The sequence below is a fragment of the Catharus ustulatus genome, chromosome 17 (genome assembly GCF_009819885.2).
Source record: "Catharus ustulatus isolate bCatUst1 chromosome 17, bCatUst1.pri.v2, whole genome shotgun sequence".
In the NCBI taxonomy this organism is placed as follows: domain Eukaryota; kingdom Metazoa; phylum Chordata; class Aves; order Passeriformes; family Turdidae; genus Catharus; species Catharus ustulatus.
The window spans coordinates 8,399,039-8,415,271 of NC_046237.1; the positions used below are offsets into that span (position 1 = coordinate 8,399,039).

Genomic DNA, 16,233 nt, shown 5'->3' on the forward strand with positions numbered 1-16,233 from the left:
CAGCACCACCGATATCAACCTGCAGCTCCACTTGGTAATGCTAAGATGTCTGTGAAGGCTCACCCTGCTGCACTGCCACTGCTCCTGACAGCAGGGACTGCCAGCGCCGAGGGAGCAAAGGGATGGACCCAGTCCCACAGGGCAGCATGGGGGACACAGGATGAGCTCCCTGCCTGGGGATAGCCAGAGGCAGGACATGTATTTGAATGCATCAAGCCTGACAAGAGAAAACACATGGCAATTCCCAAGCTGCAGCAGATGCCTGGGAGTCCTGCTGGCTGGGTCCTTGTGTCTGAACACGAGGCATTGCCCTGCCAGCACTGAGCTCACTGTAGGACAGACTCCCAAAGCAAAGTTTGGGCTCTCAACATCTTGTTCCTGCCCAGTACTGGAATCTGCTTCTCTCTGGTCCAAGTCTCCACTCCCTCCTGTACAGCATTGAGCCTCTCTCCACTGCTTTCTTTAGGTCTGTCTGCAAACAATGCAGCAATCTCCACAGGGAAGCAGCACAAAGAACAAGAAAAAACAGGAATAAGAATAGTTCTGTCCCCAAGGTCCCTCTTCTACAATTACAGATCAGAAAATAAAATTTATGCTCTGCAGCACTGCTAGAAACAGTCAAGTGAAAAAGCACATGCACACATGTGCACACACAGGTATGTGGACACACCACACTCCTGAACAGTGTGTGCTGACAGACACGTGCTCAGGGGCAACAAAGAAAGAAATCAGACACCTAGCCTGACTGGAGAGTCACAGGACAAGGTGAGCAGAGGTATGCTGAGAACACATTCAGCAGTCAGCACCCACGGCACCCAGTGCAAGTGATGCAGCACTCACATACACAGTTCCTGGCACACCAAATTGATTTTATTCACATTCCCCCCGAAGTCAACTTTGAGCATCCAGCTTTGTGACACAGTACTCTCTGCTAGCTGCCAGGCATCTGTAGATGGCAGCTTTCCATGTGTAAATGTATTTCTGAGCTTTCTAACCATCACAGTCTTTGTTTCCATGAGGATCAGGAGATCCTCCTCACCCCACCAAGAAACAGAAAACCATGTCTGCACAGCAGTGAGCTCAGTGCCCCAAACAGGCACTGGGGGACATCACTGAGTGCAACCAAGTGCTGTAACTGAGCCCCCTCTGGCCTGTCCCCCTCCACCCCACATCCCCATCCCTGTCCCTCCTGCTCTGTTGCTGCAGGGCTGAGTCCCTGCAGAGCTCTCAGTCAGAGAGCTGCTCCCTGGAAGTGAGTAGCTCCACGGGTGCCTGCAGCCCCGGCGGCACCTGGCACCAGAACACACATTTCAAGGAAAATTTCCACACGTTGAGGATGTTTTCTGAACACCAGATTTCCAACCCAACTGCTCGTGACTCAGGCCAGTTGGCAGGGCCAGAAGGCTGCTTTGTGCCTTAGGTAATAACAATTTAACAAGGTAACAATCTCTTTAGCCACAAATTAAATGGAAATGGGAAATGTCCTGTGCAGATAAGCTGCTGCCTGGATTATGTCCCCTGCCCAAATATAAACTCCTCTGATCTTTGATCCTATGCACACATGCACGCACACAGAGCCAGGCTGTGGCTCTGCACTTCCCAAGCCTCACCTCATTTGTCACCCTTCACCACTGTCCTCCTGCCACTCCTGGTGTCTGGCTGTGTCAGGTACCACTGCAGATACCTTGCTGTCAGCAGCAGAGACACGCAAGCATCACCCAGCCACCTTCCCTGGCGCTCCCTTGCACTCACAAAGCCATCACCTGTCAGTGATGTACCCACCGCCCGAGAGATTGCAGCGCTCATCTGTGCACAGCCTGCCACTCACCTGCCAGCTGCCTGTCCCACGAGACACACAGCCACACACGCACCACTTGCCACTTTCACCTGCACTCTCCCACCTCCCAGGCCATGTGTCCCTTGCAGGTGACCCCACAGCTGGAAGGGGGATGATGTGAGGTTCGGACGCTGTTTACCGGACAGGGTGGTTCGCTGTGTCCGGGTCCAGGGCAGTGACCACCCCCACGACAGATCCAACATGTGCATCCTCCTGCACCTCCATCAGGTCGGAGGGGGGCCGGAACTCGGGGGGCTCATCGACGTCCAGCACCGAGACCCGCACGATGGTCTGGTCCCGGAAGGTGCCCAGGTCCACGAACCGCGGGTCCACAAACTTGTTGAGCGCCTCCACCACGACAGTGTGCACCTTTTTTGACTCGTAGTCAAGAGGCTGAGACAAGGGAAGAGGGTAAGACACAGCCAGCCCAAGGAGCCCCTCTGCTGCCCCTTCCTTCAGCACAGACATTGGGGCAGCACTAGAGCCACTAAAGCTCCCAAGCAGTGCCTTTGTAGCAGCCTGGGGGCTTCTGCTTTGCCCTTCTGCCAGCAGCACCCACACCAAGGGGGCAGGAGGAGGGAGAAGCCTCCAGCTCACTCCCCTCAGGGCCCCCAACAGGGTGCCCAGGCTGTGAGCAGCCAGGATTCACTGGGAAGACAGCACAGTGCGTGCTGCACATGAGCGAGTTTTCATCATTCATCACCCTGCTCTTATTTCTACAGGGGAGGCAAGCTGCATACAGTGGCCTTGAAGAACAATCATTCTTTCCTGCCTGCACCAAGTATTTGCTTGATTGTTTTCGCCACCAAAACAGATACAGTTAAAGTGCTGCTGGTCAGGTACAGGAATTAGGTGGGCATTTTTCTCCTCTAACAGGTGCTATCAATAACAGCTCTAAGCATTCCTCTCTATAGTCCTATGCATGATGTCTCCTCTGCACAGCTCATTGCTTCACTGCCATCTCTAAGCCACCCTGGGGAACACCAGCAGGTATTTTGTGCTGCTCCTTTTCAGCCTTTCTTCCCAGCCTCAGCCCTGTGTTTTGCCACGCAGGCAGAGCAGAGACAGGTCTCTCCCTGCATCAGCAGGCACAAAAATGCAACTGCTACTGCTAGAGCAGCATACAGAGCATTTTCTCCAACTGATTCAATAGCAGCAGTCCCCAATGGAAAGGGTGCTCCTAGAGACCTGTGTCCTTCCTACTCAATCAGCACTTCTCACCTTCTGTACCGTGATGACAGCCTCCTGGGTATTACTGTCTGTGGTGACTTTGAACATCTCCACCCCTTCCTCATCCTTCACTTGATAAGTCATGTCCGTGTTCTCCCCGACGTCAGAGTCCTCTGCCTTCACCCTCCCGATGGCTGTGCCCACGGGGGCCGTTTCAACAATGCTGAACTGATACATCTCTGGAGGAGAAATGGGTACCAGGGTCACTGCTTCTGCCTTTGAACCACCCCCAGCCTTCACAAACCTCCCTGGGGCACCTCTGGGCTGTGAGGGCTGCCCAAACCCCACTGTGCCTACAGCCCAGAACGCCCCAACAGGAGAAGTAAATACATCAGCCAAAAAACAAGAGCTGAGGGAAGATAATTGGGGAGCACTGACATTCTAGGCGCTGCGTGAAGCAAGGGCTGATTTCTCTGCATGGAAACCACCTTGCAATCAGTGCTCTCTGACTCCTTGCAAAGATTCCTTCGTGATTTCTGATTTCTAGGACGTGCAGCCCAAGAGCTGAGCCTCCTCCAGCTGCAGCCCCTTCCCTGTCCTGCCAGCCTGGAGCTGCCAGGACACAGCTGGAGTGCATTGCGGAGCCCTCACAGCCCATTCCCCGCAGCAGGAGCACCCTGCACCTTGTCTGGGGAGGGTCCCAGATCAGACACCAGCACCAGTCACAGGCCACTAACAGCAAGATGGAAAACAGAGCTGTGCTGTGACAAGGCTGCTGCCCCTGAGCACTGTTACTGTCCTTGCACTGGGGCAAGGCTGTGCCAAGTTCTCACACAGCAGCCAGGAGGGGCCAGGCCAGCAGCCAAGTTCCAGCCCCAGCTCCCAGGGGACAGCAGCACGGTGGACCTTGCTGGCTTCCAGCTGCTTGGAAGGGCTCAGGGAAGGGCTGGCCCTGCTCTCCTAACACACAAGCCATGCTTGCTTCCAGGGCCTGCACTGGAGCAGGGGCCTGGCACCCACTGTGCTGCCAGGCAGGGACACATTCAGAGCCAGGCCAGGAGCTGTGCGTGCCCTGGTCCTTTGGTATGGTCACCCTGGCAGCAGCTGGAGCGGCCAGGCTGGCTCAGCCTGGCTCCATCCCACACCCACAGGGGAGCAGGAGCTCAGTGCCCACCCCTCCCCAGCAGGACTTACTCTGAGGGAAGCGTGGCGGGTTGTCGTTGACATCGGTGACCACGATGGTGACGGTGGTGGATCCGGACAGGCCCCCCAGCTGCCCGGCCATGTCTGTGGCACGGATCACCACCTCATAGCGGTCCTGTGTCTCACGGTCCAGGTCTGCCACGGCGGTCCGGATCACACCTGCAAAGCAGGGCACAGGCTGAGCCTGGAAGGGGTCACTGGAGATTCCTTTGGACAAGACCCAGACCTAAACAGGATCAGCTGCATCTCCCTCTCCACACGGGGAGATGCTCCAGTATTTCACCCACCCTCATGGCCCTTCCCTGGACTCACTCTGGCACTCCCACAGAATCATACGTGGTGTCAGTACAGCACTTGCACCTCACCAGTGCACAGCAGAAGGGACTGTCACCTCCCTTGCTGCTGGGGACACTCTCCCCAGCCACAGCCCAGGTGCTGCCTGTGCCACAGGAACACACTGCTGGCCACAAATAGCATCTGCTGAGCCCCTTTGGTCACATGAGCAAAAGCCAACTAAGGGGAGAGAAGGGCACTGGGGAGAAGAACAAGCCCAGGGGGTTGTCAGCCAGCCAGAAACATCCAAAAATCTTCCTGAAGCCCAGGAATGGCCACAGGCTCAACCTGCTCCCAGCAAGTCTCCTCATGAAGCGTGAAAGAGTCCCAACTGCTGCTTTTCCTGTGGGCTACTTGCAGCTCCCACTGGGCTAAACCCTGGCACAGAGGAGGTTTGTGCTTTTCTCCAGGGTGACCAGGAGGTGAGTGAAAGATCTGTGGGGTCAGAGGATTGGTGAGGGCAGGAGTCACAGCAAGAGAGGACTCATCCTCACCCCCACCCAAATGTGGGGACTGTGCTGGGGCCAGCCTCAAGGTCTGCTCTGTAAAAACCCAGGCTGAGTCACAAAACCCCTCTGGCACAGATCTGCAACAGCCCACTGATCCTGATGTGCTGAGCAGGAGCCAGCCTTGCTGCAGCACCCCTTACACAACAGGGGTGCCCCTGCCCAGGCTCCATCTACCAGGTGCCGTGGGCTGGGCACATCCAGGAGAGACTTGTGTGATTTGGAGAACTGGGGAGGGGAGCAGCACATTTCTAAAAGTCTGTCTGCACAAAATCCCTCATTTTCAAGTGTCCTTCTAAATTAAGGAGACCAGAGACGACAAAACACATGCTCTGTGTCACAGAATGCACTGGAGCTTAACAAAACTAATGGTATGGTAGTACTTCTTACAAAAGTAAGTCTCTTAAAAGCAGTGTTTATAGGTTTCCAGTATTCATCTGGGATTGGGGAAATGACCAGGACTAAAATAGAAGGGAATGTAAAACAAGAAACAAACAGCAGTAAAAGCCTGAAACCTCTGCAAATGGCAGAATTTACCAGGCACCCACGACTGCTTCATTTAAATGGAAACAAAATAGGGAAGAAAAAATTTGAAGAGGAAAGAAAGAAAGAAAGGAAAGAAAGGATAGGGAGGAAGGGAGGAAGGGAGGAAGGGAGAAAGGGAGAAAGGGAGAAAGGGAGAAAGGGAGAAAGGGAGAAAGGGAGAAAGGGAGAAAGGGAGAAAGGGAGAAAGGGAGAAAGGGAGAAAGGGAGAAAGGGAGAAAGGGAGAAAGAAAGAAAGAAAGAAAGAAAGAAAGAAAGAAAGAAAGAAAGAAAGAAAGAAAGAAAGAAAGAAAGAAAGAAAGAAAGAAAGAAAGAAAGAAACTGTGGCCTGAGGTGGCACCAGGGTCAGGAAGGAAGGAGAGCCTACATGGATACAAGGTCATTTCATTAGCACCACATTCCAGTCCCACTGTACCAGCAGCATCTCATAACAGACAGGAATCAGCATAAAATCCCCTCCAGCTCAATTTTTTAACATTCCCACAGATTTAGACATTGGTTTATGTTTTTGTAAATCCTCTCTTCCAGCGTTTTCTGTTTAACTATCAGCTTTACCTCCTCCTACTGTGAACTGCAAATTCATCTCTGCTTTGTTTCACCAGTAATCCTGCCTGGTGCTAGGGACAATACTGGAGGAGGCTGGAATGGGTCTCCAGTGAGGGGTCTGACAGAGGGAACAGGGAGCTCCCTTCTTGCTGAGCAAACAGTAGAGAATCATCCAGGGGTCTGAGCACCTTGCAATCAATTTGCTGAGGTGCAGCACATCGAGAAGTGGTAAAGCATTGAAGCTCCAAGAGCACAGCAGAGGGGCAGCTGAGTTCCAGCAGGCTGCAAGGAGCCAAGATATGGCTACTGGGATAGATCCCAAGGCTACCTGGTACCTGCACTCCACAGCCAGCAGGTTCCAGTTTCCCCATTCCTGTGTCCAGTGTGGCCTTGTGCACCTCCAGACAAGGGCTCACACCATGGAGTCACTGGTGCTGTGGCCCAAGGCAGCCAGAAATGCCACTGAGCTGGGAGGATGACATTTCTCCCCCTCGCCCTTTGCATGACATTACAGGTGCAGCAGGAGCTGGCAAAACTGTTCAGGAGACATTTATCATTCCTTCCTTTCTGAAACTAGCAATTATTCCAATGATTAGCATTGTTAGGATTTATTATAAAGACATAACCACCATTTCAGATCGTTGCCATTCTCCAGCTCTCATGGATAGGCACAATTATCAGCCAGCTTCCCTTGTCCTTCTGTCACTTCAGGTTCTGTAATTACCTGGACTCTCCTGCCTTCAGCTCCACGGATAAGGGAGCAGGTGATTATCCTGTGATGGGGCCCAGGGTCTGCTCTGACCCCCTCATTCATCCTGGCTCTGCTCAGAGGAAGCTATTCAGCCATGAGTGCCTCTCCTCACACAGAGAGGCAGAGGGGACGCAGGAAAGGGAGACAAAAACGTGCCTGTGGGCTCCCATCCCAGTGAGGATGGCATCCTCCCACCTGGGCCAGCCCTGCACAAACACCCAGGGCTCAGGGACCAGCCCCAGCTGCTCGTGCTGACAGGCCTCTCCTGCCACAGTGTGAATACAAAACCACTTTTTCTGGGCACGCACTATCTCATTGAAATTTAAGCAATTCTGTTAATTAACAGGGTCTGAAGCATTTTATAATGAAAATGATTCATGTCAGCACAATAGTGATGAATTGGGATGAGAGGGAAAAAGCTCATGCATTCACCAAGGCTGTAATGACTTAACTGAGCTGCTCGTAATGATATAGCTCATAATATGCCACGCAAGATGGGAGGAAAGTGCTCAGGCACTTCCCAGAACACCTCCAAGGTCACTCGTCCCAACAGGGAGCAAGTCCAGGCTGTTTGGAACATGCAGAGTAGGGCAAATGTCCCCAGCCAGCTCCTGCTCTTCCAGCAGCACAAGGCAGACACAATCTCTGCCTCTGGAGGGGTGGAGACTGATCAGAAACTCCCTCTCATGGTGTCGTGTGTCCAGCCATCCTGGAAAGGTGGGGATCTGCTGCAGACAAACTGCCAGACCTCCAGCAGCCCCACCAGGACTGTCCCTGGGATGCTGTTCCCAAATTGCACGGCAACACCAGGCCACCAGCCCAAGAGCCAGCCTGGTTTTGTCTTCTAGGCTGAGGTACCACTCACCATTTGCTAATGGCTGTGGCAAATCAGGGTCTCCACACATGCTCCACATGCATGTGGCACTAAGGGCACTGCATTAAACACCCACCAGCTGCAAACCCACATGGTCCCATCTTTCAGAGCCAAGACAGTCTCTGCTCCCCAAACCAGAGCCCCAGGGACTCTGCAAAGAAGCTGCAAGGGATGGAGACAGACCTTCCTCAAGGCTGTACAGAGAGCACAGAAAAGTCATTGCTATCATCTCCCAAGATTCACCTTCTTTCCAGCTGGAAAAACTGACAAACTTTGTCTTTCCCAGGCACTGCAAACAAAGCAAGAACAACCTCGAGCTCAGACTTGTCTCCCTCGCTCCTGTCAGTATCTGTTATAGCTGAATAATGTGGACACATGGTGGCATACCCTCTGGTACAAGGCACATGTGGCTTTCCAGCATGATCCAGATTAATCAGTATAATTACCAGGCAAGGGGACACTTAGAGCATCACATAAATACCACTGAATCTGCTCCAACCACAGACTCTCTTTGGGTGATAAAAACAAAGCAGGACGAAGCACTCAGCAGGTAACTGCCTTCCAGGAATCCCATCATTATGGGCTTTGCTCTGCTCTCAGGTACTTCTAGGTCAGATGTCCACATCCTCAGAGAGTGTCTGGACAAGGCACCTTCCAGCTGAGGGCAGGAGGAGCAACAAGCCAGAAAGTCATGGAGCAACAGACAGGGACCTATCCTAAGGAGGTTCCTGATCCATCTACAGTTCAAAGCAGGTAGTCCTCAAAGGCAGATGAAATCACCCTGGGCCATAAAGAGTGAGGTTTTTAGTATCTCTAAAGGTGGAAGTGCCACCATCGTGTTGACAAGCCTTGTCTTCCTGCCATTTGGGTCTTTTTACTGTGCATGCCTGAGAAGAATCTGGATCTGTCTCCTTTTTCTCTCTCCTATTTAGCTGGATGAAGCAGATTAATTTCTGCCAGCAGCCTGGTCAGCTAGATCAAACCCATCTCTGCCTCAGGCCTGGAATGGCAAAGCTGCCAAACAGATTGCAGATTCCTCACCTGTGCCCTCACCTGCCTGCAGGGACACAGAAATACCAATATATCTGCCAGGACACGAGTCCTGCTGGAAGCACACACCCTGGAGGAGGTCAGCCCTTGCAGAAGAGGTCTTGGCCCCAAGAACCAGCACTTCAGTCACCATCCAGCCCCCTATCCTGTCCTTCAGGTCAGCACAATTTGGGAAGCAGGAGCTAAAGGTGCTCTGAGTGAATTATGAGAGGCACAAAGGGTCAGAAGGTTCATGGAGCACCTAAAAAGGTGCTGCAATCAGCCTTGCCCATGTCAGTGCAGAGACACCACACTCACCCTTCCTTTGTACCTTCTTTTAGCAGCTAGGTCCCTCATCACTTAACATTAATTCCTTGGCACATTAGTAGATACACTCCAATTTCCTCAAGATGACCAAACATACAATTTGGTCCCAACCCAGCTGAAATTCCTGCACCAGTGTCAGGAAAGGGCTGTTCATGTTCAATCTCACTAACAAGAGGAACCCCCTCAAATAAATGTGGCTTCTCTGCAGACCCCTGTGCCTTACACTCAGACTCCCTTGTGCCTGTGCACAGCTCTGGTGGGCAAGGGACAGGGATGGGGCACAGACCTGCACAACCCCCTGGGCACACAGGAACACACACAAACTGATACACTGTGTTTCCAGGCACCCAGGAGCATTTTTAACAAACTGGCAAAAGCAGCAGAGAAACGTGTTCTGCCTGCCATCACCACATCACACAGCTCACCAGCCCAGCTCAGTGTGCAGCAGGCTCCCACACACAGCTCCTCTCCCATCCCTGCCTTACTGCCCCAGGACCAGGGCAGGTCTGCCTCCACACACAGCAAGGCTGGCAGGTAGGGATGAAACAACCAAGGGCTGCACACAAATAGCCATCAGCTTCATCCCAGCAGGCCAGTGTCTCCATTCTCCCTGGCATAAAAAGCTCCAAGCCCTTCCCGGCTCAGTCTAAATCAGGACATAGGCTCCAGAACTCAGGAGCTGGTTTAAGTCATCACAAATGCCAGATTGTATTTCAAATACCTTTTGAGTTCTTCTGCCTTTTCCCTGCATTCAGCATAGTGACAGATTTGAAGAACAACCTCTTCCTTACGGTAAAAAGCCAGGTTCCCATGCACAGCCCCAAATTGACAAGCTGGCTTTTAAGGAAAGCACAAAACATCACAAAACCTATGGTGTTACACGCTCTGGGTGCTCTATAGCACTCAATATCCCTACAAAGGGATGAACAAGACTGCTGGAAATAGGGGCACCAGGCTGTGGGGTGCTGAGCAGTTTCAGGCTCCCTCCCAAGGAGGGCTGTGTGCAAGGGATCACAAGCAGCAGAGACTCCAGCCACAGGGATAAGAAAGGGCACTGCAAAGGACAGGGGAACAGACATGAGCAGGCAGGCACAGCTGCCTGCCAAAAGAGAGATTTGCCCCTATAAAGGTGAATAATCTGCAGTGCTACAGAGAATGCAGGGTGACATAAAGCAGCATGAAAACACAGCCTGTGGATTTAAATGCACAGATTTATCCTCTCATGTAAATTCACTAAGAGTGCCCACACTCAGGTGCACATCTCCATACTGGAAAGCATAAGCTTGAAAGATCTTGGTGAGGATGAGATTCCTGGAGCTGGAAGAGGAGCTGCCACTAAACCTCCCACCCTGTGTAACTCTGGGCAGAGCTGGGCTCGTGGCCCAGCAGCAGTGAGGGGGACTTTGCTGTCAGATTAGTGCTCTCACCCAGAGCCAACACCCACCACAGCAGCAGGAGAGGCTGTTTGCCACTGCAGAGCAGGGCAGAGCTGTTGCTGGTCGCTGTGAGAGCACAGCCTCCTCAGCAGATCAGGGCAGCCACAGCACGGGCACTGCCGCTCACGTGCTGCAAGGAGCAAAGATTGGCTGCACCCTGAGAGAGGAAGGCAGCACAAAGCTTACAAAGCTTAATGCCTGCAGGCTCTTGCAACAAGCCACGGGGATATTCTTACAGTTGGCAAGAAAACCTTGCCTCAAAAGCTTATGCATACAAAACTTCCCACTCACACACACAAAAAAAATCAGCCTAGACCTTTGGCACACAGAGGTGAAGTTCTTGAACCTGATTCGGGGTAACAACACAAGTTTCAGTCTGTGAAACTAATCTCAAAGCATTAGAGTGGTTGGTGTATATGAGAGAAAGAAAAGCTCGTGTGCATCAGCTGTGCTTTCCCTTCACCATCATTCAATTCTGGAATCTTCCTACAGCATAAATGCCATACTGCTGCTCCCACTGTTCCAGTGGAGCCATTTAGATGCTTGTCTCCCTCCAAAAAGACCCCAGACACTACAGGCATTCAGGGATTACTGAGTGGCAGGACTTGGCATAGCACAGCATCCAGACTGTTTGGGTCTGCCTGTGAAAGATCCTTTGAATATGAAATCCCAGCTGAACACTACAGCTGGTGACATCCAAGAACAGGAGACAAAGTCAGCTCTGCATGGTCCATGTACTTCACTCAAGCATGGAAACCACTTTTGTACATGCCACACCTGTGCTGTGAAGGAGGGTGTGACAAGAGCACGAGACAAGGAGGGAAGAAAGAACCTGTGCTGGAAGGAGTCAGGGGCTGAGGTGGTGTGCAAGGCAGCACGTGCATGCATGGACCTGCAAGAAACAGCAGAGAACGAGGTCAAAACCAAAAAAGGAAATCAAATTGTCCTTCATTATCATATATTATAAGAAATGTAACACGCCAGGTTTTTATGGTTCTTTTTATGGCCATTAATAACAATGGTGGCTCTGAGAGCTACGCTGCTGCTATGGATAATTAAATCTTATGCTCAGGGCAGAAGCTGGGCCACCCCGGGCAATCAGACCTGGATTCCCCTGTGCAGCATAAAAACTTATTCTAACAGAAAAAGAGTGGGAGCAGGGTGGGGTGTGCTTGCATGGATGTGATGACACCATGTGCCCCCAGAGCACTGCTGCATCCACATGGGCCAGTGCTGACAGAGGGGTGCAGGACAGGCTGCAGCCACAACCTGAGCGGCTGATGGGCAGAGCTGCAGCCCTGCAGTTCCTGCAGTGCTGGGGAGGCAGCTGCCACAGGCCATTTGCAGCTCAGACATTGCCAGAGTCAGCCCCAACACCTGTGTTAGCAGCCAGCTATCCTGGAAACAGACGTGCTCAGGAGGGGCTGGAGTCTTACGCAGACTGTCAGCAATTTTGCCTTTATGAAACACAGGCAAGTAAAACAGTAAATCAACCCCCCAGTGTATGAAACAGCCAGCTAGAGAATTAAGACACAAAAAGTCAAGGAATCAAGAAGCTTGGATTCCCAGAGTGACATTAATTCTCACCACAGTCCCACAGTGCACATTTTAGTTTATGCCTTAATACAGAGCATTAATGTGGCAGGAAGCTGAGCCTCTGCACGTCCTGGCTTGTGCAGTTTGTTCCCAGTGGTCCCTCTCCATTCTAGCAGCCAGACTTTCACTCACACAAAGCTGTCTCAGATTAACAGGATCTCACGTGCACCTGAGTTTTCAGTGTTTAGCCCATTGTTCCTACTCACACAATGTAAAACAAAGCAAATCTGGGAGAGAAGAGAGCCCAGGTGTAACAGCTCCTGAGCAGGGGGTGGGTACAGCCCCAACCTGCTGCTTGTGTCCTCTCCTCACTGCACCAGCCTCAGCCCACACAAAAGTATTTCCCACCACATGCCACAGAGCTGATGTCAGGTGTGTGTAGGAGCTCCCAAACTCCCAAATCTGAGTGTTCCTCCAGCAGCAGCCAGGCTGGTGGCAGAGCCAGAGCTGGCACCAGCTTCCCCATGTGCACTAGGGCATTGTCAGGAGGTGCAGGGGCTGAGATGCAGAGGCTCAGGCACACAGACCTCCTTTACACCAGCTTCTCCAAACAAATTTCACTCTGACTGACATAAAAACAGCCTTAGAAAATATCTATCAGCACAGACAGAGATCAACCTGACAGAGACTTGGTACTTCAGCCCAGGGGTTGACTTTAGTCCATGTCACTGTGGTTCAGCAATAGGGTGGGGAGGACTTTGCTGTCCAGTTTTCCAACTCAAGCTGCAGCTCCTCAGCCTGCCTGTCCTTTGACAAATTTTCATTAAACTATGGGCACTTGACTGCATGCTTTGTGCCTTAAATATCCCTTATTAGCATTTGAGTGTCTTCTCTCCTTAGCAAGCTTGTGAGGCTCCCATTAAGGGTAATGAGAGTCAAGCTCCTGGGAGGCAAGGAGAATATATACCCCAACATCTCCTGGTTATGGGCTACTCTAACCAGTATGTCAGAGCATCATCTGCCAGGGATTTATTACAGAGGCATTTTACAACAGGCTCCATTATAAGTTATTAAGGAATGGAGCAGCTTCTACTGTTCTTTCATTAAATATTAATAGAACATTTATAAACCTATCCTTAATTTAAAGTGTTACCTTTAATCAAGGCCCTGGTGATAACGATGCAGCCTTTGGTAAGGCCCCTTTGGTAGTATTTAAACCTTCCACACTGAAGTTTTATGTGCCTGTGGGGGCATTCCTGCTCCAGGCAGAGAGGAGCTCTGGCCAGTGCAGGTGCACACCAGGCACTCTGGGCTGGCAGCTGCAGGTCCTGCCTGCTGCAGCAGGGCATGGAGCTGGGCAGAGCCTGAGCAGGGCTGCTGAGCATCCTCTCCAACACCCCTGCCAGGAGTACCCAGCACCAGCAGCCAGCAGGGAGGCACAGATCTGTTGGCTCACAGTCATGCCCAGGACACAGAGGCACAGCTGGGTGTCCTGGCCCAGCCCAGCTGGGTGCTGCTCACCTGTTTTACTGTCCACAGTGAAGTGCTGCTCCCCCTCCAGCACACTGTAGACTACCCGGGCACTGCTCCCATAGGTGGGGTCGTCGGCATCAGAGGCCATCACCTGCATCACAGAGGTGCCTGCAGCAGGGACAAGGAGGAAAACAAAGGCAGGGTTTTAGAAGAGCAACACTCAACACTGATTGCTTGCAAATGATGAGGGAAAAAAACCAGCAGAGTGCAAAGGCAGCATCACCTCCCTGCCAAACCCTGAATGCTGGGATTTCAGACACTGCTGCTGCAAATGCCTCTGGTGTGCTGCAGAGTGGCAGCAGGGACAGAATCCTGGGCCATCCTGGGGCAGCACCTGCTCTCCAGATCACTGGTCTGATCACAGCTGGGAGCTTTTCTTCTTCTACTGGACCATCTGGGAAGGAGCTGGGGATGTCACACTCACACCTGCCCTTCCTGTCAGCACAGAGTGACATGGTCACCTCCAGACCACAGAGGGACAACCCAGCTGGGGCCTGATCCACACTGCAGCACCACTGCAGGTGGTGCAGACCTGCACAGGGACAACAATCCCAGGAGAGGAAAGGCTTCCAGCTGCCCAGAGCCAGACAGAGCACCAGGTCCTCATGCTCTACACGTAGCAGGACAGGAGGACTATAAATTGGATAAAAGTCTATCAAATGTCTGCAATTAAGTTATTGATTTTCAAGGCTGCCTCATTAAACTGGGTACTTCACTCCAACTGTCCCTGTGATGGCTTTAATTTGACATCATGTTCAATTTAACAAAAGCAGGGCCCAGGACATGAGAGTGGGGGCAGGAGCAAAGGGGCTGAGATCTACAGAGACAACAGAAGGGAGGAAGGAAGGGAAGCCTACCCCTACCTACAGACACCTTGAGAAAGGAGGTGGTGTGACCAAAGCACTGTGAGAACAGGCTGCCCTGTTTCATTCTAGCACCAGACTTGGTGCATCCCTGCCCAGAGGTCAAGCACTGGCACCAGTCAGCCAGAAGCAGCCTCTGTTCCTATGTCACAGGAGGCAGAAATGGAGCTGAAACCATCCAGAGGGACATGAGGAGCTTCAGTCCCTGGTGCCTTCTTCCTCCTTCGTCAGAAGACCACAAGCCCAGAGCCTGCAGGCAAGCCAAGAATTTCCTGCACCAGCCCTGCCTGGACTCAGGCAGAAGATGAGGCAGCATAGAGAGCAGTGCTGCTGTGAGCAGCTGGGATGCACACGCTCCCTCCAGTCCAGTTCACTCTGATCTCCTGGAAAGGGTGTTCACTGAGGGAAACGAGCAGTTACCATGGTTGCTTTTCATTCTCCTTGGCAGCTTTCTCAGAGCTGCAGCTCTGCTGATAACAGGAGAATCCCCCTCATCGGTCTTCAGCAACAAGCTAGTTTGAGTCAACTTATTTATGCTTTGCTGTCTCCAGTGAAGTTATGGTGCATCCCTGCCAGGCACGTCCAGATTTTACACCACGGCAACACTGGCTCTCTGCCTCGCAAACAACTGTTTAAGAAATACTATTGCTGTATTTCCTCCTGCTCTCCCTGCCATAGCACAACTCCTTCAAGCAGGTATGAGCCAAGGCAGATCACCTCCACACCAGCACTGCACATTCCCTTGGGCAGCTTGGGAAGCTTCTGATCAGAAAGCAAAAAAACGGACCAGAGGAGGAAAATGACACCAGGGTCTCCAAGCATCCTTCTCCCAGCTGCAGTAGAGAAACCTGCTAGGGATGCTGGAGGTGCCAAAGTCTGAGAATCACAGAAAGCAGTAGCTGGTCCTGGGAACAAGAGAGGGCTCCCTCTGCACAGCCTGGCAGCAATCAGCTGAGAGCCTGGTGTCCACAGCAGCACCCACTCCTGCACCTGCAGCACAGGCAGGGCCTGCTGACTTTTCACAAACATCCCACGCTCCAAGAACCACTTGCTCCTGCAGAGGGTTAGAAGATTCAAAACTCACCCACGGGTACCCAAGCCCATCAGTTATTTCCCTGCCCTTGCCCTGTATACTCTGTGCCAGGACTGTACATTTGCAGACAGAGCAGGTGCCCCAAGGACCACACCACAGCCTCCTGTTCCAGCCATCCTTGTGCAGTCATCCCAACCCAGGGATCATCACAGGCAGGCTGGCCACTAAACATTTGAACCAAACTCTGCACATCATGCTGCTTCCCCCAAGATGCGTTCACTCAATTGCATAACTCGCCTCCTAATCCTGTCAGACACAGCTGTACTCCCTGTGCTCCAGTATTTACCTGAATGCTGCAAAGCTGCAGAGTCTGAAGAGGAGGCAGGACCTGTGCCCACCCAGAGCACGGTTTGTGTCACCATTCTAAGCCATGCCTTGGACAGGGGAGGTAGGCTGCTGCTCTCAGGCTTCCTGTGCCAGCACTGAAAGCTCCTGGCCCACAGCTGCTGGGCACTCCCAAGAACTGGAGCAACAGGGCAGCAGATCCAGCTCCAGGTCCTAGGGGTGAGCCCCATGTTTGGGACTAGAGTTTTCTGCTCTAGGGCAAGGGAAACTAGGAATATTGCAGTAAAACACCTTCACTCAGAGGCAGAGCTGGGGCACAGTGCTCTTGGGCTGCAGCCAGCAACGCCAGAGGTGACGAAGGCTGTGCC

General features: G+C 52.3%; 1 protein-coding gene across 3 annotated transcripts in view; it reads right to left on the bottom strand.

Moving 5' to 3' along the window:
- Positions 1-16,233, bottom strand: part of CDH22 (cadherin 22) — a 76,494-nt gene that overhangs the window by 23,895 nt on the left and 36,366 nt on the right. For all 3 annotated transcript variants that reach the window (XM_033074826.2, XM_033074827.2, XM_033074828.2), the window contains exons 4-7: positions 13,613-13,732; positions 4,202-4,369; positions 3,059-3,246; positions 1,977-2,230 (exon numbers count right to left, since the gene is read on the bottom strand). In XM_033074826.2, coding sequence (XP_032930717.1) covers positions 1,977-2,230; positions 3,059-3,246; positions 4,202-4,369; positions 13,613-13,732 — 730 coding nt within the window. The remainder of the gene's footprint in view (positions 1-1,976; positions 2,231-3,058; positions 3,247-4,201; positions 4,370-13,612; positions 13,733-16,233) is intronic.